Source organism: Delphinapterus leucas, chromosome 10 (genome assembly GCF_059928025.1).
Source record: "Delphinapterus leucas isolate spDelLeu-1000000601 "Yukka" chromosome 10, BTC_Dleu_Yukka2, whole genome shotgun sequence".
NCBI lineage: Eukaryota > Metazoa > Chordata > Mammalia > Artiodactyla > Monodontidae > Delphinapterus > Delphinapterus leucas.
The window spans coordinates 86,050,260-86,071,512 of record NC_143138.1 but is presented as its reverse complement, the minus strand read 5'-3'; the positions used below and the strand labels follow the sequence as shown (position 1 = coordinate 86,071,512).

Genomic DNA, 21,253 nt, shown 5'->3' with positions numbered 1-21,253 from the left:
AGCCCATGAAGAGCATCATGCTTTTGAAGGTGGACGTGGAAAACACTAATTGCACTCTGTAAAGAATTCTTTGTCCTTTGCTGATTGGTTTTGGAAACGGTCTTAACAGGAGGGAGAGTGAAGAGAAGACTTGCCGAAGCCCGATGCTGGTCCATTTAGAGTGGGTTTCTGCCCTTGCAGATTGAGCAATTAGGATTCAAAGTGGCAGGTGGGGTGGAGGGAGATTGTGTGGGTTTTTACCGTCACATTACTTGCTTTTTTTTTTTTTTTTTTTTTTTTTTTTGCTTTCTGAATTCTCTGTTCTTTTCACTCCAATTTTTTTTTTTTTTGCCCTTTTAAACTCCTCATTCAGTCTAATTATTGTTTTCTATACTCCCCTTTCATTGAGGCACAAGAAATTGGTTTCCCTTTAAGTAGCTCTGCTGTACCTAGTTAATGAGAATATGGATAATCGTGACAATACTGCTTTTGAAAACCACACTGTCCTCGGAGGAATACTAGCTGGGTGAAACCTGTCTTTTGATTATTTGTTGTGATACATTCCTACATACTGTGCACTGGGCATTGTTTTTTCTGTCCCAGGGAAAAGAGAAACCTTACTTAATCTGATTTTTCACTGAGAGCACACACATCTTCTATTTTTCCTTTTTAAGAATTTTTTTTTTTTCCGAGATGAAAGGAAAGGAATAGTTGGGTTGCCAAACATGAAAACTATAATCACAGTTGAGTATCAGGATATAAATCAAACTGTAGATCTTTGGACCCTCGGTGGAAATACTTTCCAACCAGAATTTCAATTTGGCCTTTTCAAAGGGAGGCGCTTGGAGTGGTAGCAAGGGGTTTGTCTCAATGGGAAACCCTATAATTTCTGATCTAAAGAGAAGGTGATATTTTAATTGTTTGAATTAAGCTGCTTCTAAATTTTGGGTGTGTGTACCCACTTAGGGCTTTCCAAATGAATTCAGACACATTTTGTTAAATGATCCCCTTTTACCGTTCATATTGTGTGTCGTTTCCAATAATCAGTCATTCTCCGGTGTGGGCAGCTTTCCCCTGCCTTTTTCATTTAGGAGCAGAAGTTAAATCTCATTTCCAGGATGAATGTGAACATTCACAAAGTTGAACTCTGAATGCATTCTGTTCACATTAATTTTTAGAATTGTTGAGATACATCGTATTACGTTACCAAATAAATACCGGTTTTAGTAGAAGGAAATGACCACCCTCTGGAACACTCAGAATGTTCTGATTTCCCTCCCTCGACTCTGCCAAGCCTCCTACTGCGTCTACCTGAAAAAGGCAGGGCCATTTGGAGACCTTCCTCCTGCTGGCTTTTTTTTCTAGACTCAGGGGAGCTAAGGCATGCTTATACATTTCACAAAAGGGCGGTGCATCCCAACTTCATTGCACCCAGGATTTTTAATTCCTCTTGCAGTACTGACCAGCAGAGAGAGGTGGGGCTACTTGCAGCCCGCAACCTGTGTCTGTAAATAAAATCCTCCATTCAAACATTTTAAAGGATTTGAAACAATATCTTTTTACAAAAGTCGTGCCCTTCACTTGCATCACTAACCACATCAACCATAATAACAATGATCATGGCTTTTCTTTTTTTTTTTAATGCTTTGTTTCTAAACTTGAGTTTCTCCAGTGGTTTCAAAATGAGGTATAAGGATATCAGACCCATTTTTCAGAAGCCTGGAACTTTTATTTTTTTAAACATTGTACTAACATCCAACTTGTTTTTAAATTATTGATCAAGGATTTAAAAAACGTATTCTGGGCATGAATTTAAATTCTTTTTTATAATATAAGTATTTTTCTGATAGAGTAGAAAAAAGGATATAATTGACTTATCTTCATTATAATTGTCATATATATTTCCATAAGTAAATGGATGTTGAAGTATTTTTATTTTTGAACTTTATTTAAAGCATTGTGATGACATGTTCAACTTTTGCATGTATGTAGCTTTTGAAGTGAAAAAATAAAAGGAATAGGCATGTTAGGCTCCCATTAATGTTTTCTATTGTTTATGATCACGAAACATGGCTTAACACACAAAGTTGGTTTTTTTGTCCCAGAGAACTTGTGCCACTCTCTCTGACCCTGTGGAAAATACCAACTGTGAGAAGGGTTTAATTTGCCCAAGTTAAAAACCTATCATTTAAATTACCCTAAGAGAGGATTTTGTCAGATTTTGCTTTGGAAATTGTTTTAATTGACTGTTTAGTTCTTAAGAGACAGTGTATGAACTAAGCTGATGTAACAAGTTTAAAAACCTCTCATTACCTTTTTGGATTAAAGAAGCTAATACTCTCTGGAGATACAAGGAAATGTTCTGTGGGGCATGTGACTTTAGTGTTAGGGTGGCGTCCCCCCCTCGGCCATTGCTGGGGAAAGGGGGTACTTGCAGTAGAATCTGGGTGTCTTTCAGCGAAGTCTTTGCAGGTGTAGCCTGGACTCTCTGCATAGAGCCATCCAGAAGCCAGAGAGCTTGCTCTCTGGTCTTCGTCATTCCTGTTAAATAAGGACAGATGGTACTCATTGAAAGTAACTTGTCTGTATTTCGGTCCTCTTTTGTAAGCGCTTTCTGAATGCCAGCTCACTCCGTTTTAATATTCCTCCCACCCACAGTGTTTCTGCATTTCTGAAGTGAGGGTGTAGTTTACAGAGGACACGTCCATTTACTATAACGTGCCTGTTAAATTGAGGGATACAGTTGATGGAGAAAAAAACATGGAAAGGAAAACACGATTCTGGTAAACTTTGAGTTTAACTTGACTCGGACCTGCTCCACGTTCTTGAATTTAGCCGATGTCTAGATCATACATATAGTCACAAGACTTTGTACTTGAAAGAAATTTTGAACATGATTGGGCCCACTAGACACAGTGTATAATCTACCCACAGAGAGATTGTCCTTTGTGAAAGGACAGGGGACTAGCCAGCGTGATAGAGCTGGGCATTGAAGTCTGCAGGCTACACCGCAGTCCAGGCCTCCTTAAACAGGGAACACTCCAAGTCTGTCCCCCTAATGCCAAAACATGTCACCCCGATCACGCACTAAGTATCTGATCCAACCTGGCCATTGATGCACCGATACATAATCAGATACCCTTGTTATACGCAGCTCTCGTTCTCTGCCTCTCACACTCAGTGACCGAAGCAGTGTCACAGTGTGGTGTTAGAAAATAACCTTATTATCCCAGGAGGTGGGCATTTTGCTACACGATGCCCAACTCTGAGAGGATCCCAACTTTTGTATTTACACAAAGCTGACAACGTTTGGAGCGATCACATGGTGGCGCTGCTTTCCCGCCAGCGGTTCTGCCTCAGGAGCATCATGTATCCAGCTCTGTTTGTATAATCATTTTAAGATTCCACTGCCTGTTGCTCTTGTGGTTTTATAAAAATTTGATGAGGTACTACCAGTAGAAGTTTAGCTCTCCTACACCTAGTAAAAATGTGTCAAAGATAGAGCACTCCGGATGTGCTTCAAAAAAAAATCTCAAATCTTAGGCTCTCATTGAGCCTACAAGCGGTTAGGAAGAGAAGGAATGAAATAAACTAACATATAGGAAATACCAGAAATATTTCATCAAAGTGGGCAAATCTTGTGCCCAAAGGGAGAAGTAAAGTTAGAGTTTGATTCTTTTTTAAATATGAAACTCCCCTTTAAAAATGTAAGTCTGCTGTTCACCTTTCCTAGATTGATGTTTCTGTCACGTTGCGCTCGTTACAAGTGAAAGTAGAGGACTGCCTGTAGACAGTTTATTTCTTAAAAGAGGATATTCAGACCGATGACAAGTTACTTAAGAGTTTGGTGAGTCACGATGGTCAATGCCTGGAGAGCTAACTGCTGCAACAGCAGAGAGGGGTCAGAAGGTGAGGAGGAAAAGGATAGGAATGGAAGTGCAGTGAAAGCCCCCTTGGGGTCTCTTCTCCTATGCAGCAGTTAGAGTGGGCTCTTCCTCTCCATCTCCCATGAGGACAAAAGCCCAAATAGATGCCTCACACATCTGATGATGCTGTTCTGTTCTCGTTTTCTGCTTTTACATGTGCATCGAAATCTAACAGCACTTCTTATTTGGGTTAACCCATTCAGGCTCCGAGTCACTGTCTTATAGATCTGGCTGATACAACTCTACTCCTAAAACTCACAGACTCTTAGAATTTTAGAGTGGAAGGGACCTTTGAGATCATCTACCAGGGCTTCTCATCCCTTAGCATGCAGAGGAATTTACTGGGGTGCTTCCTTTCTCGACCCCGAACCTAGAGTTTCTGATTCAGATCCCTGCCTTTTTAGCAAGCGCCCCAGGGGTTCTAATGTGGATGGTCTTCAGACCCCCACTTTGCAAACCCCTGATTATATCCAACCCCCTGATGTTTCAAGTGGGGAGAGCCTCACAGCCACCGCCACCCCCCCCACCCCCCTGCAAGCTCTCTCAGGTGACCTGATTTGTGTGTATAATACCAACAACCTTCTGAAGGCTGGAGAAAGCCATCATTACTTAGACTTGAGAAGGTGATGTTCGTAAATAAGAACTTTATGGCTAGGACCACAAGCAGTAATAGGTAGCCCACCTCCGGAAGCCCATAATATAAAACCTTTAATACAGAATGGTGGCTTTTCTCTTTTCTAGATACCATTTCAGCCTGTTAAGAGAAAAGAAATTAATGTTCAGAAAAAGTAGGTACCCCATATGTGCAGTAACTCCTTTTCCATAATGTCTTATGGCATCTGGGGTTCAGCATCATTGAACGAGATTAAATGAACGTTACAGAGCTATAAAATTGCATGTAAAATAACTCAGAAGTGTTCAAATGACTATCAAAGTAGTCTGGGAGTGAATTTCCACTCAAATTAATTGTCACTCCTAGATGTGGCTTAGCAAAGCTGTTACTAAATTGGAAGGATCCTTTGATACGTGGAAGTATCCAAAAAAATCAAAGTATTCCCTAAACCACGTGAATGATAAGCAAAAGTCATTGTGAAGTCAGTATTATTTTGTTCATCGTTGCTACTACAATTGAGAGTCCCATTGTATATGTGTGTGTTGAATGTACCTTACTAGAATATCCAATACAACAGCCTTTTGGATATTCTGTGCTCTTGTGTCCTTCGGAAATCTCAAGGTTGAAGAAACCTGTCTTAAATGGTTTTGTTTTGGTTGCTGCCTGAGAAAAGCGATCAACTCACTTAACGAAACGCACGATCTCTTTATGACAGTTTCAACTTAGGTTGAAGCCAGAGAATTTTTCTGAAACTTCTCTCTGGGAACAAGTGTTTGAGATTTATTAACCTGGCAACTTTGCATGAGAGAAACAAACGAAGTAAATATTAGCATTTCTGAGTTCTCTATAGAACTTTTTTTTTTTACAAACAAAGAAGCGACTTTTGATGAAGGTTTAGGAGGTGAAAATTTTAATTTTAGCAGTTTACATAAGTGATGAATGGGGACTATTAAAGGACTTCAAGCATTTTAATTAAGTTACAGTGTTTCTATTTTCAATTAGAGCTATTAGCTTCGTGAGTATACATTAAATCACCGCCCCCCGAAGAAAAATTTCTCAGCCCTCAATCAGGTAATATGGCTGACAGCCACTGTATGGTTTTTCAAAAAGTCTTAACTACCTTCTCAGTAATTGGGTAATAACAAGTCACCATCCCTTTGCATGTCCCCCCACCGAGATTTCAGTTTCATTGAGATTGTTACACAAAAGGATTTCTGAGCTTAAACTAGTGGGCACACTTGACCTTGGCACCTCCAGTACCCTTTGTCCCAAATGTAAAATCTTATCACTCGCATTCAGTTATTCATTCTTTTGAACCGTGTTACCTGTGTAACTTGAAGCAGGTTTATTTGCCTGATGTTTTGGATCTGCCTGTGCCCCCTCCTCCCCGTGGTAAACCATCTGTGCCCTGTGCATTGGGGACCCTTTCACATATGGCTGCAAGCTGGTGTAATGCCCTTCCTTTTGATCTGGCTTCATCTCGTGATTTGCTCAGTATTTTTAAGGTCAGACTGAAAAGTTTTCTGTTCCAGTTATTTTTGATTTTATATCGTGTGTTGTGTTTGATGTTCAGATACATGTGAAAGTTGCTTCTCTAAGTCAGTAATTTTTATTCCAGCCTTTGGCAGCCATCAGGTAAGACTAGACTGTACTTTTCTTGCTTGAAAAAACATAGTGATTTATGTGTTTAGTGCACATGTTTGGGCTTTTCATGCAAAAGTTCTTGCCGTTTTCTGACTTGGGACTGTATTGCTGTGAATTGGTGCTCCTTCCTTTTCTTAAGTTAGAACTTCGTGGGGTTTGTTTAAGTGTTCATTAATCTGTAGAGCTTTATGTCGAGATCTTTCCTAATCTGTTGCCATGGATTCTCACGCTGTAACTGGGTTCTATAGTATAGAAATGTCGTTCTACTCCCTCAGGTGTAGAATTTCATGCAATGTTATAAACCACACTGCTTCATCTTAATAAGGCTCCAGGTATATATATGTGTGGTGATTGTCAAACCCTGTTTATTCCGGCACCTACTGAAACTTTCTGTCCACCTGTTTGGATGCGTGTGAAGCTCCTAGCATGGTGTCTGACACCTAGTAGGTTGCCATGCGTCCTCCGGCAGGAAGCAGCTATTCCTGTTTCTTCTACTCCCTTCTTTTTTTTTTTTTTTTTTGCGGTACGCGGGCCTCTCACTGCTGTGGCCTCTCCCCTTGCGGAGCACAGGCTCCGGAGGCGCAGGCTCAGCGGCCATGGCTCACGGGTCCAGCCGCTCCGCGGCATGTGGGATCTTCCCGGACCGGGGCACGAACCCGTGTCCCCTGCATCGGCAGGCGGACTCTCAACTACTGCGCCACCAGGGAAGTCCCTCTTCTGCTCCCTTCTTGAATGTATTTGGTGATAGGGCTCATGTTGGTGTCTTAGAAAACACATTTTATTTTCATTCTTTTTCTTTACCCTTTACTAAGAATGGTTTCATTTTAGAGTAAGCCAATCATGCTTGTTTCTCTTTTGTCCCCCACTTTGCCCGTAAGATTCAGTTGCCCCTTATGTAGCCACATAAAGTCGATTTACTCTTGCTTTTAAACATATGCCTTTAAAAACAAGCAAAATACCAGCACTCTTATTTCTCCCATTCATCTGCAGACTCTTCCTATCTCTCCCTGTAAAAGCAAGCAGTTCAGGATTGTGTATATGATGCTCAATTAATTTTAACACAGTGAATTAAATGAAATTAATTAATTAAATGAGGAGCAGGGCATAACACTCTGAAGGCTCTAAGATTTCCTAATATCTCCTCCACCCATTTGAGTCTGATGACTGCAGCCACGTATTCAGTGTGTACTTTATCACCTAGAGGTGATCCGTGCACTTTTGGAATGTGTTCTTGGTGGTTTTATAAGCATAGGCTCTGCCTCCCCACCTCAAATTCAGTTTTTTCGAGGCCAGCTGGTGACTCTTTTAGTGTAGTAACCGCTGTTACAGAACTTTTAACTGCTTTCACTAATGAATGTATTTTTTAAAACTCTCTGGAATTCTACAGGAAGTTAGGTCTTTTGTTATAAAAAGAAAACAGTAGCATTTACAAGGCTCAGCAAGCCTTAAAATGTGTATCATTGAAATATGTATCTATTTCCCATCATCTGGCTCGGCCATGGTGCTGACTAGCGTATTTCTTGCCAGAGAAAATAAGTTTAAATCATAAGCATATTTAACTAGCAAGCATAAATCATAAGCCTTTCCAGTCATAAGCACGCTGAACTCTGGTACCGTTTGTACAGATGGTATGGTTAGTGTGTGTGCTCCGCCCAGCCTCAAAGATGTGGACAAGTTTTTACTCCCCGATTTCCTCTTTCACTGGGGAAACTTAAATCATTTGTTTTTGGTGCACATAGAATTCTAGAGAGCACAGACCTAGAGGGGGTTTCAGGTCCTAGGAAAGTTTTGGGTTTTGTGACTTACTGGAGAATGGAGGAAATGAAGGTTCAATACTAAAGCAATAATGCCCCCTTTTAAGGCAAACATAATTGGTGTTTCGTGAAGATAGTCAAGTTCTGAAGGGCAAGACTTTTTCAGAGTGTATCTTTAAAAAAAAAAAATCACGGACTCAGAAATAAAATTTTAACACAAGTCCCTTGGCTTTCAAAGAGTGTTCCCCAGGTGGCTGGTTCTACAGAAATACTTCTGGATACTGCAAACAAAGCTCCTATTGTAAAATATATTTTTAAAACTCTAGTAAAACGATAGCACATCCATACTGACGTGCGTTGTGTGGCAAAACGTTAACATTTTGGAAGCCAGTAAGCGTGATTTACGTGCTCATTGATTTTGTTTTATGAAACAACACTTTTAAGACCTTTTTATTATAAAATAAAACAAAGATATAGAAAAACCACCCAAAACAAACGTGTAGCTTAGTGAATTGTTATAAGGGGAAGATTCTTAGAACAGCACCCAGGTCGAGGACTGGTGCCCACTACCCCAGGAGCCCCGTTCATGAGTCCCCTCCTGGTTACAGCCCCACCTTCCCCATTAAAATAACCTTTATCCTAACTTAACAGTAAGCACTTCCTTGCATTTCCTTTTGGTTTTATCACTCGAGTGATAAACCTTACTTTTATCTTTCTATGTAGAATCTCCTCTACTTATGAAAGTTGAGGTCAGAAAAATTATTTATGAGCCCTTTCAATGATAAGTGCAGAGTGACCGTCTATAAACAATTGCTATCCCCCCAAGTCAACAGTTGGACAGGCTCTGATGTGCTTCTGCTGGGGTTTGCTGCTCTGGTCATAGCTATATTGTTAACAGTAATAGCTAATGTGTATGGAGTTCCATGCCCTCTAAGCACGTGGAATAATTAATGTACTTCTCTCCAAAGCTCTAGGAGGTAGATCCTCTCATTGTTGTCCCCACTTTCTGTGTGTGGAAACTGAGGTTCAGAGAGGTGAAATAACGTGTCCGAGGTCACACAGTCAGTCTGTCTCAGAGCCAAGTTATATCCAAGGTAATGGCTCCAGCCCGTTCTCCCAATGCTATGCTGCTTTGATGGAAGATGAAGAAGCACAAGGATTTTAAGATTCCATATAAGAGCTTACTTCTAAAGGGGAGGATCTACAGCTTTAAGAAAAAGATGGAAAAATTGCTGTCCTAGATCACCTTTTTTCCTTTTACAGATGAAAAAATGACCCAGAGAATATAAAGAATTTGTCTAAAGTCGCACAAACAGTTGGTGGCAAAGTTACAGACAGATCCCCAAACCTTCCAGCTGTTAAAATCAGTGACCTTTCCTTCATTCCATACCTTATGTGGAAAAAAAGACATTTTCTCTTCTGCTTTTTTGCATCATTTCCACAGAGCAGAGTTGACTTGAAACCAGTTTATAACTAGGCCGCACCACCCACTTGCTTATTTTCTCAGGGTTTTAACTGGGAATTAAAAAATTTGTATTTGAAGTTTGCTTCCCTGCGGCACTGACTGAGCGCCCAGTCTGTGGATGCACGCGCCTCACTCTCTTCTCCGAAGAGTGTACAAGAATAACACATTTGACTGTTGTGGATGGCAGGTGAAAAAGAATTACTGGTATAGTGTAGGCCCTTCAGCACATTCACGGCCAATTCTGGATTATCCCAGCACAGATGGATTGTGCAAAATCCCTCTTCTGCTTCTTACTGGTGACCTTTAACTATTTGTGTTTGCAAATGCTTCTACCAGAGATTGCAAAGGAGAAGAGCAGAGAAGATGGAATTTGATTCCATGACCAGAAGGTTAGGCATCCTGGTAAAAGGTTGGGAGGTTTTGGTGGCAGACTGTGGGATCCTGTCTGGGTTGAACCTCTCTGGGATGCCCGACTTGGCCTTGCGTGTAAACCTTCAGAAGGGAGGCAAACTGGGCATAATGCACGGAGCTTAGTTTGAAATTTGTGTTACTGCGTGGAAATCCTGTTAGCTTGTGCCTTGAGCAAATCACCCATCTTCTCTGAGCCCCGGTTTCCTCATCTTTAGAAGGGAAGAAGGTGGAGCTGCTTCAAGGCAAACAGCATACTTAGGCACCCAGCTCAGTACTTTGCTCACGCAAAGCGTTAGCAAATGGTACTTCCACTGGTTGACCGTATCCATGAAGTAGGTCCGGTAAAGAGAAAGAGCCGATCCAGTGAAACTTTGGCACTTTCCTCTTGAGGGATTGGCCCAGCTTCAGCTGTTTGAAGTCCTGCGAGTTGTTGGTGGCAACACTGGCCAAACCCGTTGGTCTCCTAACTGCTTGTTCACTGGTCTTCGCGCCTCATCACCCCATACTGGGGAAAACAAAGCTACCTGCTTCACCTGTGCTCTGTGTACCTGGCTTCTGAGTCCATTTGCCATGAACCAGTTTAAAACCTGAATGAACCTTCCAGTTAATTATTTTTTAAGGACATGACTGCCATCATTACTCAGGAATATGTATTAAGAAGGAAGTTTGGGGGCTTCCCTGGTGGCGCAGTGGTTGAGAGTCCGCCTGCCGATGCAGGGGACACGGGTTCGTGCCCCGGTCCGGGAAGATCCCACGTGCCGCGGAGCGGCTGGGCCCCTGAGCCATGGCCGCTGAGCCTGCGCGTCCGGAGCCTGTGCTCCGCAACGGGAGAGGAAGTTTGGTAGATGAAAATATTTCCAGGCCGAGCAAATTAGTATTGAAGCATGAGTCCCGTGTTGTCCAACATGGATTGCAGGCACGTAAACATGACACTGGACGAAGATTGTAGCAGGCTCCCAAGAATTCCCTGAGTTATAGGCATATTCTTTGAATCCTGGGTACCTTAAAGGAACGTTGATAGGCATTAATATAGCTGAGATAAGGATTATATGGGATACTGACTCATTCAGCAAGTATGTATTGAATCTTAGTTAAAGTAAGTATTGCATCCTAGTTAAGATGTGCCGGGCACTGGCACATATAAACAAGACATCATCCCTTCTTCGTGTAGCTTACAGTTCAGGGGATTGGTAAATACCATAGAACTTCTGAACTACTCCACGGTAAGAAAGACAGGAAGTAGATCTTAAACATCTCTGAGTTCCAAATGCCTACACATACTGCAGACTCAGTGCAGGTTTGAATGAAGGAATGTTTGCATGTTACCCTAAGCAGAGGTGGGTTTTTTTTTTTAATCAAAATATCCTTAGATTTCTAAAGCTGACTGTTTTCACTAATCTCAGTGTTGTTTTAGAATTCTCTGGTTATAGTTTTGACAATGAATTCAGTAACCGCAAAGGCTGTTTATAATTTGTTGGTGCTTTTCAAACATCTTTCAAAGCCAAGCGAGCCCCTGACTTTTGCTCAGTAATTCACTGTGTCTTTCTGTCTCTACCTGAGGGGTAACCGTCATAAAACGGCCTGTGCACCAACATGTTAAATATGGGCATTCTTACACTGTGGAATGTCTAAAGATTGCTTACTCTGTCATTTTTAAAAGCCCTGTAATTCCTTATAAAGCATATATAGCATCTGAACAAGAAATATGACACTAAGTCTAGGATCAAATAATATCTTGGGGCTGCTACCTTATGCATTTTCAGCAGTTTGGGAACTCCACTAAGTGCAGGTTAACAAGACCAGAGCATCATAAATGAGCATCTGTCCCATGACCCAGCTGGAGACCCCTCCGATTATTCATTCCAGAAGCACGTGCTGACACCGAGTTCAGCCCTCTCGGCTCTCCCACTCTTAGTGGTCTTTTAAGATTGGCAGGAGGTCAAATCCTTCCAGCCCCACGCTTTGTGGCATGGCTAAATGTTCTCTGGGTCTTGCTTTGTAGCCCTGATGACTCAATTTTCAAAATTAAAGTAAACAAAAGGAGACCCTGGCCAGGGAGCAATCCAACCCTGAACGTTTACGTGGAAAAGGCTGTGTGTGTGTGTGTGTGTGTGTGTGTGTGTGTGTGTGTGTGTGTGTGTGTGTTTTAAGTGTTTTAAATGAGAACAGGCAGCTCTGCGGAGAAGAACGTGTTCGATTGGGCACCACTGCTGTTTTGCCCGCTGACCCGGGCTTTCGCAAGCCCAAGTTCATCCTTCCACTTCAAAGGCCTGGCTCTGAGCGGATCACACATTTTCCTTGATGACAAATTAATCAAACTTGATTTCTTGTACGAGATGGATACAAAAGAACTACAACTCCCCAAGGCCCGAAAGTCAATAAAGCCCTTCTGGCTCTGATTAGAGTAACAAAAGGATATCTGAGAGGCATCTTCCTCCTGCTGGAGGCTGTGGGACGGGGCTGAAAGCAAGCCGGGCTTGTAAAGGAGAAAGACCTTATTAAAACACATTTCAGCTGCGACTGAGTGCATGGCGAGCCCTCCTGACAGAGAAAATTACTTCTTAGTAGATGCTCACCTTTACTCAAGAGCAAAGTTTCCGCTTAGAAGGACTGAGAGGAAGTAGTACATTATGAATCTGAAATGTTTATAGGTCTCTCCTTTTATGTTTCTGCTGTGAAGATGAGGTTAGAAAAAAAGAAAGAAAGAAATCGCTCTGTGATATCTGGCAAGTGTTAGAGATAGCCCTGAGTTTGGATAAGGAAATTGACTTCTACCTGGCTAAAAAGGGAATTCCCCGAGTGCAGGGGGTTTATGTACCTGTGAAGGCAGGCCTAGCACAAGGTGAAGGAATGGGCTTCAAAATGCAATTGCTGTGGGTCTGCGCCGACAGCGCACTCAAAGGAGAGAGTGAGAGAAGCCTTCTGCTAAATCGGGGAGCTCAGGATTGCTACGCAGAACCCTCTTAGCAGCTTTGTCATCTGCCGGTTCTGTGGGGCATCCAAGGACAGTTTGCATCCTTGTGATTGCTCTGCCTTCTAAATTGAGAAGAATTGCTGTTGCATGAAATATGGTCCCCTAACTGTCCTGAGCGAGCTTTACGCTTTTCCCAAAACGCCTTCACAAAAGGAATGGTTCATACCTTGAGATCACAATTTTGGAAAGAAGTCCCGGAAGGTTTTTTTCTTCCCCTTTAATAATGCAGGCAAAACACGCACGACTACACACTGTGGAGTCCGCTTCTGTAATTTTGTAGGGTCCGCTTGCCCAGAGCCCCTCCCGCCACCTGACGACTGGTGGCTGGTAAACGTGGGTGGAGGGAAGTGGGGTCACAGGGGTCCATCTCTCACGGCTGGCACTTGGTTTGAAGATCCCTCCTCCAAGTATCTTTCTGACACTGACAGGTAGGTTTCAAAATGTCTGTGGCATTCCAGGACGCTTAATAATTTAAAGCTGTCGTTTAGATTCCAGCAACGGGCAAACTATACTGAGGGTTCTGCCGCCCCCCGTGAGCTGGAGCCATCCTCAGCCCTGCTCTCTGACATGCAGGCTCCAAGCTGCCAAACCCTCCGCCCCCACCCCTCCCTGCTCACCCCTTTCTGGTGCTCTGGGGGTAAGCCCAGGCCCCCTCCCCCATCGAGCCTGTTCTGAGCTTTCCAGCTTGAGCGGAGCCCTCCTCTCTCGGAATCTAGGAGACACTTGAGCCTCTTTTACTCCGCACACACCGCCCCCCGCCCCCCCCCCCCCCGTGGCCCTTGGTTCATTCTGGTGTGCGTGTTCGTTTGTCAGGAGTCCCCAGGCCTTGCCACACTCCACCTCACCTGGGTAACAGGAAGGATGAACGCCCCCATCATTGGGTGGGAAGAGTAAATGAGAAAATTATGCATGAAGGCCCACTACCAACTGTTAAGCGTTGTTCTTGTGTAGGTTTTGCTGTTAATGCCTCGTGGTGCTGCCGTGTTTTGGTCAGGGTAGGCCTGGGGTTTTTGTTTTGTTTGGGGGTTTTATTTTGTTTTGGTTTTTAGGTATTTGGCTAATTGTTTTAAAATCACATTCTAAAGTAGAGTCCAGAAACCCTTTATTTTTATGAAAATTCGTGTTTTTAGGATAAAAGTAGTACATGCTCATTTAAGCAAACGTGAACAATAATAATAGTAGCTGGCCGCCTCCCCATCACCTTTTTTATTCCTAAATGATTAGTAGGAAGTAATAGTGTTTATGAATATTTGAAGATATGCAAGAAAATTGGGCTGCTTCAGGCCAGGGTTGGGGTGAGGGGAGAATGCAGAGATGTAAAGAAAGTAAGGGACACTGAGTAGGAAAAAGGAGGGACCAAAGGAATGCAGTGAGCCTGGTGAAGAGGCACCGCCTTACCTCAGGTGGTACAAGAAAGTAATTTATTAGTAACACCTGTCTCTTCCCCGTGTTTAAGAACATCTTTAAAGGAAGCCTAGCTCCACCTCTTAACTCTGTTCCCGGAGGGGAGGTTTGAAGGCAGAGAGAACCTGCGAGAGCCCCCTTGCACTTTCAAGGGTTTAGAATGCCTCCCGAATTAGAAATTAAGTCGTCACTCCCACTGATCGGCAAATACGCATCATCTTGCCAGCAAGAGGCAGAAATTCTGGGCCCTGCAGAAACTTCAGTGGAGGTTTGTGGTCTTTAATTCTTTTTCTTGTCAGTGTTGTGTCTCGTCTTTAAGAATGGCTTGTGCCTCTTCTGTTTATGTTGCTGAATTCTAGTCCCCATGACATGAGTTGTGCGCTGTAAATGGCCATTCTGCTGGACGGTTGGTTAGAGTTGGAGGGTGTGTCAGATTGTAAGAGGATGAAAATGGGAGTTACTTTGGTCTTCTTGTTTGGTTTGCCTCAGTGGGTTGTAACGTCTCTTTGCCGACATGGAGCCCCCAGACAGAGCAGCCCTGGAATGTCATTCAGATGAGATGGCAGAGGCTGCAGTGGTGTGAGGACTTTGCCAGGACTGCGTGTTTGTGTGTGTCTTTGTGCCTTGGGAGCGGAGAAGATGCCTTCTGCCTGTGGAAAGGCATCAGTGACTCCTGGTTATAATATACCCTTGTTCTAACAAAGCTCAGTAGCCATTTCACATAACCATTTCATTTTGTATATTTCATTTTTTTACAAAAGTTTAAATCTTGTCTTGCAGACAGAAACACCTAATGAGTTCCTAGATTGAGCTGTTGGAGGACAAAATGTGTTTACCTGGGACAGGACACAGGTTTTGAAAGCAATTTGCGTTCAGAGTCTGTTACAGTGACTGGCTTCTTTATCTCCAGTTCTTAGAGATACTTTCTTCATTGAATGAAGTTCAAAATAGATCAAAAGTATCTTTTTTTTTTTTTTTTTTTTTTTTTTTGTGGTATGTGGGCCTCTCACTGTCGTGGCCTCTCCCCTTGCGGAGCACAGGCTCCAGACGCGCAGGCTCAGCGGCCATGGCTCACGGGCCCAGCTGCTCCGCGGCATGTGGGATCTTCCCGGACCGGGGCACGAACCCACGTCCCCTGCATCGGCAGGCGGACTCTCAACCCCTGCACCACCAGGGAAGCCCAAAAGTATCTATTTTTAAAAGCTGCGGAAATTCTAAGGTTAATTTTTAGCCGAATAGGTAAACAAAGCACTCAGTTCATCAGATGGTTTCAAATTCACTACCCATGTGTGACCTGCCAGCGTCAACCTTGATAAACTAACCAGTGTGGTTTTCTTGAGATCCTTGCGAGACTCCTCCCAATTAGCTAGAGGGAGTCATCAAGAGACAACAAAGACCAGCTGTGCCTTGGAAACTCGTGGTGAGGGTTCGTTCTAGAGAGATTCCACTGTGGTGGAAGGTGAGCCCAGGGAAGTCCTCTCTCCCCGTCGGTTAGGTGGTAAGGTGTGGCCTCCTGCGCCCAGTAGGACTCAGGCAGGTTGGAGACCCTCTGCCAGGGTTGCCGTTGCAGATTTCCAAGATCCAGTACGTTAGGTCCTCCGGTGTTGTCAGTTACATAATCCCACCTCTGTGAGCTCAAGCACAATGAGGAACCTTTCTCAGCTGCACCTGCCAGACACAGGTGTGGACCTTGTTGGAAGGAAGATAAACTGCCATTTACCTTTGGATATGAATGGGCTTCCTAAGTCCATGCTGGTCATCCTTTGGTGATTCAGGAGCAGTCGCTGACCTGAATCAGGGTCCCATCTAGTGACACTCCCTTCTTTTAGCTGAGGGTGCTGAAACTTAGAGCAGAAAGGTCCCTTGTCCAAGGTCACAGAGCTAGTGAGCCTCAGAGCAGGATCTGGACCTCACTCCCCATATTCCACATACAGTTTCCTTTTCTCTAGGTGACTATAATTTTGTAGTTGTTTAAATCACACATCCCTGTTCTCTATTCTGCCTTTATTTTCTGAATTCTGTCTATTCCAAGCCTGAAGTTTTCACTGAGGAAAATACATGTTTTAAAAGTAAGAATTAGGGGGCTTCCCTGGTGGCGCAGTGGTTGGGAGTCCGCCTGCCGATGCAGGGGACGTGGGTTCGTGCCCCGGTCCGGGAGGATCCCACATGCCGCGGAGCGGCTGGGCCCGTGAGCCATGGCCGCTGAGCCTGCGTGTCCGGAGCCTGTGCTCCGCAACGGGAGAGGCCACAGCAGTGAGAGGCCCGCGTACCACCAAAAAAAAAAGTAAGAATTAAGCAAAACACCAAATTAACTTCAGTAGTTTAAAACATTAGGGTACAATGAGAGAGGGTCACCATAATCACCACTGCATTAGGGCTACTGCATTCCAAGTGACAGAAAAACCAACCGAGACTGTCTTAAAGAAAAAAAAAAAAATTATGAATGACATAACTGAAAAGTTGTGGAGGAATGGCTTTAGGCAGAGTCTGATCCGGAGACCTGTTGTCTTGGTTCTTAGTTTTCTTTTGTCTTCATCTTCCAGGTCTAAACCTATATCCCCCCAGTTTTAAGTGCAAAAATACAGATTTTTTTCTCTCCTTCTCTCTCCGGAGTCCTAGTAAGTTCCAAGGTTGTGTACCATTGACTCTAACTAGTTCTCATTCTTATTCCTGAGCCAGTGACTGTGGACAGGGCACAGCCATGCGGTGACAGGGCAGGCTTAAGTCACATACCCATCCCTAATGCAGGAGTGAAGTCATGGTGGTGGTCCGCAGACAAGGGGGTATTGATACTGGGTGACAGAACTGGCTCATAGCAGGTGTTCAAAGGATCTTTGGAATGTAAAACAACCAGGGGTGAGCCCTAGGCCAGCCGATGGGGCATCTCCCAGGTGAAGACCTGGTTGGTCCTGAGGGTTTGCTGCCCGGTGGATGAGGGGGTTTCGTGCTGACCTGTAACTGTGGTCATCACCCCAGGTCTAGGCCGCTTGCCTTGCACGGGCTCCTGTAGATGCCCAAGGAGAGTGAGCTGGATATGGAGTGAGTGCCTTCAGCCCTGTACCATCCCACCATTGGAACAAACCCCGGGGCCCTGCCTGCACAGACTCTTAACAGTCCATGTCTAGTTTTATAGGCCAGGTTATTTTGTAATAAATTCTTGTTTTCAAAGGATGAGCTGCTGCCTGATTCAAAAAGCAGATTTTCATCCACCAAAGAACTTTCCTGAAAGTCAAGATTTACTTTCTGTGCTAAAGCGTTAGAGCTGCTCAAAGTAAAAATGTCTCTGACTCTATGTTAAGGGAATTTGGCTTTGGTAGGAGAATCAAAAATGTCAAAGAAACAGAAATTTGGAAATAACACGATGGTTGATAGGACCCACCCTCTGCCGGCTGCCCCCTCCCCCTTCTCAAGTAGAAGAGCCCACTGTTCTTCCCATGGGGGTGGCAGTTTTCAGGGACGGTCTTGCCAAAGGTGAGGTAGGGAATATAATTCTTTCTAGTCAGGTTGGGTTTTGACTCTTCACAGGCTAGAAATACTTCCTTGCTGTAAATGCTGGAGGTGAGTGAAAGGATTAGACCCCAGCTGCAAATGCATGCCGTATGTCTCAGAAATGAATCTGGGCAACTGTGCTCGTCAGCTCGGCTTGCACGCCTGCTTCCCTCTCTTTCTGCCGCCAAATTTCCTCTCGTGGAGTTGGTCTCTCTCTTACTGGAGTATTTCCCATGTGTTTGCTAAAGGGAAATCACCACCAAGACATCTGCAAAGTCTCCAGGCTTTGAAGTACCCACAGGAAACTCGGCAAAGAGAAACCCAGAGTTACTTTGAGTCTCCCGGGTGGGTGGACCTACTGTTTGTTTGGTTTTGGTTTGGTTTGAGAGCAGCTGGGGGTGAAGCCCAAATCCAGGGCGCTGGCACCAGCGGAAATTAAAGTGTCTTCATTCTTCTCCTACCTGAGACAGGAGCTTTAAAGAAAACTTTTTTTTTTTTAATTCAAAGCAATGAAAAATAAAAGCACGCATAGAAAAGTGTTTAGTTTCCCCTTGTTCAAATGACAGTTCAGACCCGCGTGTGCTTTGAAAGTATGTGTTTTGAATTCATAACCGTTGAAATGTATGTAGCATGTAAGAGTTGACAAAGGGCGTTTGTGTACATTAGCTCAGGTCACCTTTGTAACAAATCAAGGTGGTTAGCGTATTACCATTATTTTGGTGATGAGTTGACTGAGAGGAAGATGGAAAGACTTGCCTAGCATCACTTTGCCAGTGAGTGGCAGCCCGCGGTCCCTCTGAGAGACTCTTACTCCAATTACTGGGGGAAAGTGGCCTGACACTGAGCTGTTCTCCCCTCCACATCGCCCTCAAATTGTGGAGTCATCTCTTCTTTCTTTGGGGGTGGAGGCCAGTCTTCATGGCTCCCCAGATAAAATTAAAGAAATTAAACAATAATCACAGCATGATTAAGAACATTTCTCGAGCTCTGTGCCCAAACCTGTTGTCAATTACATCTGTGAATTGGTTGGGCCTCACAGGAACCTTCCGTATACGGTGAGGTCAGGTGACCTGCCTGCCTGAGGTCAGTTGGCGCGAGGTGGTAAGCCAGGATTCAAATGCAGGCGGTCCCCCAGCAGGCTCCTCCTCTTAACCCCGTCTCTGTATAACCCATACTGAGCACCTACTAGTGCCAGGCCCTTTGTCTGCACTATCTCATTGACTCATCACCATCCCCATTTTATAGACGACGCAACAGAGCTTCAGTGCGATTAAGTGACCTGCCCAGGTCCTGAGACTTAGGAAGAATTGGAGTCAAGAGCTGAGCCAGGCTGTTAATCCCCAAAGCCGATCTCAGAGCCTCTGCTCCATTCCATGCCCCCAGAAAATACCATTGACACTGCAACGCGTAAAACATGAGAAGAGCCCACTGCAGGGGTAGACGCCAGAGGCTGTGCTACCCAGTACAGCAAGAGGGTCCCAGCTTAGAGCCCTGCCCCAAGCAGACGGTGTGTCAGCGAGGCAGCAGACAGACAGGGATGCTGAGGCCCAAGGAGGCTCATTCACTTGCACAAAGACACTTCCACGTGTCTTACGGGGGGCTGGCACCAGGATCTGAATACAAGCTGGGTGCTGAGGGCCCTGGTCTAGGCAGTGGTGACTTTGACAACGTTGAACTTGAGAGCACTGTCCCGGAGAATGGGGTTCGGGAGCCTGGCTTCCATTTCTGCCCCGTCCCCCTTACCCCCGCCCCTTCAGCCTCCCTCCATGTCACCCCTCTCCTCCAGAAATGTAGAGAAACTACCACCCACCTTCTTCCCAGGAATTTTGCAAAGAGTAACTGGATCGTTTCAGAATAGTTCTTTGAGCGGCATGTAGGAAAGTTGCCATCCAGAAGAAGAAAGTAAAATAACAATAATAATTATTCTATTTAAATGTATTTAAGGAAATCTCCCTGGGGGCAGTGAAGAGGAGACCGACTTATGCTTGTGGAAAATTCACAAGTTGGTGAAATGCCCGCGTCCCTGAGAGGCCGCTGGGTCGCTGGTGGAGTGACAGGGTCGTGGCACTGGATCTAAAGTCCCGGCACGAAGGGGTGGAAGCTTCTGAGCCAGAACTACCCAGGCTTCTGTACAAAAATAACTTGCCTGCCCATCTCAAAGGCCCACAGGGACGGCGCTTTGCGTGACCCCAGACTAGTTAGTGCCAAGTGCTCACCCAGCTTTTTTCAAAAACTACATTCCCTTGTCATCCGCAAAAGAGAACTTTACTTTTGGGGGCTTCAGCGTCTTCCCTGTAATTAATTCCTGCCCATTTACCACACGGATCGCTGGGGCTTCTCCCCACCTGCTTGTAGAACCTGTGTTTGTCTTTAGTGGTAAGCCTGGCAGATAATGAGGTTTTGATGCCACCGAGCTGTTGTGGCAAGTTTATTCTGGGCTCTCCAGAGCCCTTGGCTGCTGCCATCTGGTCTGTTCAGATGTTGCCCTCTCTCCATTCGGAGGGCCTGGGTTTGGTGGGCAAGATGTTCTCTTTACAGTCGACGTGGCTTTGATCTTGGAGGCTGGCTTTCCCACTCAAACACCTGGTCGTGCTTAGGCTCTGCACAAGTCCACGCTCCTGCACAGCGTTCCTCTTCTCTTGATACACAGATGGCCACCATGCTGTGTGCAGCCGCAGTGACGGCCTGCTCAGTCTCCCACAGCGGAGGTTTTTCCCCTCCAGTTGATGCAGACAAGATAACCTCGTAGGCAAACACTTGGGTACTTTCCCATCTCTTACAGCTCCATTCCCTGCTCCACGCCACTCCTGTACCCACTCCTCTCCACCCAGTGTGAGCAGAGACTGGACCCCCTAGAGCAGGGCTTCTCGAAGTGTCTGGGCATCTGATCAGAATAGTGATTCTGATCCGTGAACTGGGGGTGGGACTCAGATTCTGACGGGCTCCCAGGTGATGTCCATGCTGTTGGTCCATGAATCACATGTTGAGCAGCAGAGTTTTCCATGACTTCTGGAATAATCTCCACTCTGGCCTCCCCCCACCCCCCAGTAATGTTCCTATCTCTCCTCCTTTCTCTTAATAAAACTTCACTGCCTTAAGTGCTATTCCTGTAGAAGCACCCTCCTGTCCCCAGGCGACTATTTCATACTCAAGTGATAACAGCTGATAGATAAGCAGGATGTAGAATCAGAAGCCTGTATCTTGAGAGCAGGGTATAGATTTACGCTGTGATGACTCTATGCCAATCACATGTGCAGTTGGTGAGCCATTAATTGTTTTTCATGTATCCTGACAGTATTCTATCTGAATAAGAATTTTTAAAAAATCACTTCATTGACAGTATAAAATTAGGTATTTTAATCTTTTTAATGCATTTTCTCCATCCATCCTCAAAAACGCAGAGAAGCACAGAAGAACAACTCAGCAGTCACTCAGAGTACCCAAACATAAGAGTAGCATCGCATCACTTGTGGTTGAAAAGGCTAGCTGTGTGCTTGTTACACTCGGTTCCCCAGCTGAGATCAGTCTGTTCCATTCAGGCTGGAGAAAAGCAGTTTCCATGTAAGAAGTCTGATAATATAATTAAAACATTGT

The 21,253-nt window shown here is 44.5% G+C and overlaps 1 protein-coding gene across 4 annotated transcripts in view; it reads left to right on the top strand.

The window, feature by feature from the left end:
- Window positions 1-21,253, top strand: part of EIF4E3 (eukaryotic translation initiation factor 4E family member 3) — a 320,442-nt gene that overhangs the window by 36,851 nt on the left and 262,338 nt on the right. The window contains exon 7 of one of the 4 annotated variants that reach the window (XR_016394486.1): window positions 3-21,253. This exon is cut by the window's right edge and continues 68,170 nt beyond it. The exons of 2 other annotated variants lie outside the window; for them this stretch is intronic. Coding sequence is in view for 1 of the 2 variants with exons in the window: in XM_022572563.2 (XP_022428271.1) it covers window positions 3-49 (47 nt within the window). In the remaining variant the exon portion in view is untranslated. The remainder of the gene's footprint in view (window positions 1-2) is intronic. One more of the 4 variants, XM_022572563.2, reaches the window with a different exon arrangement.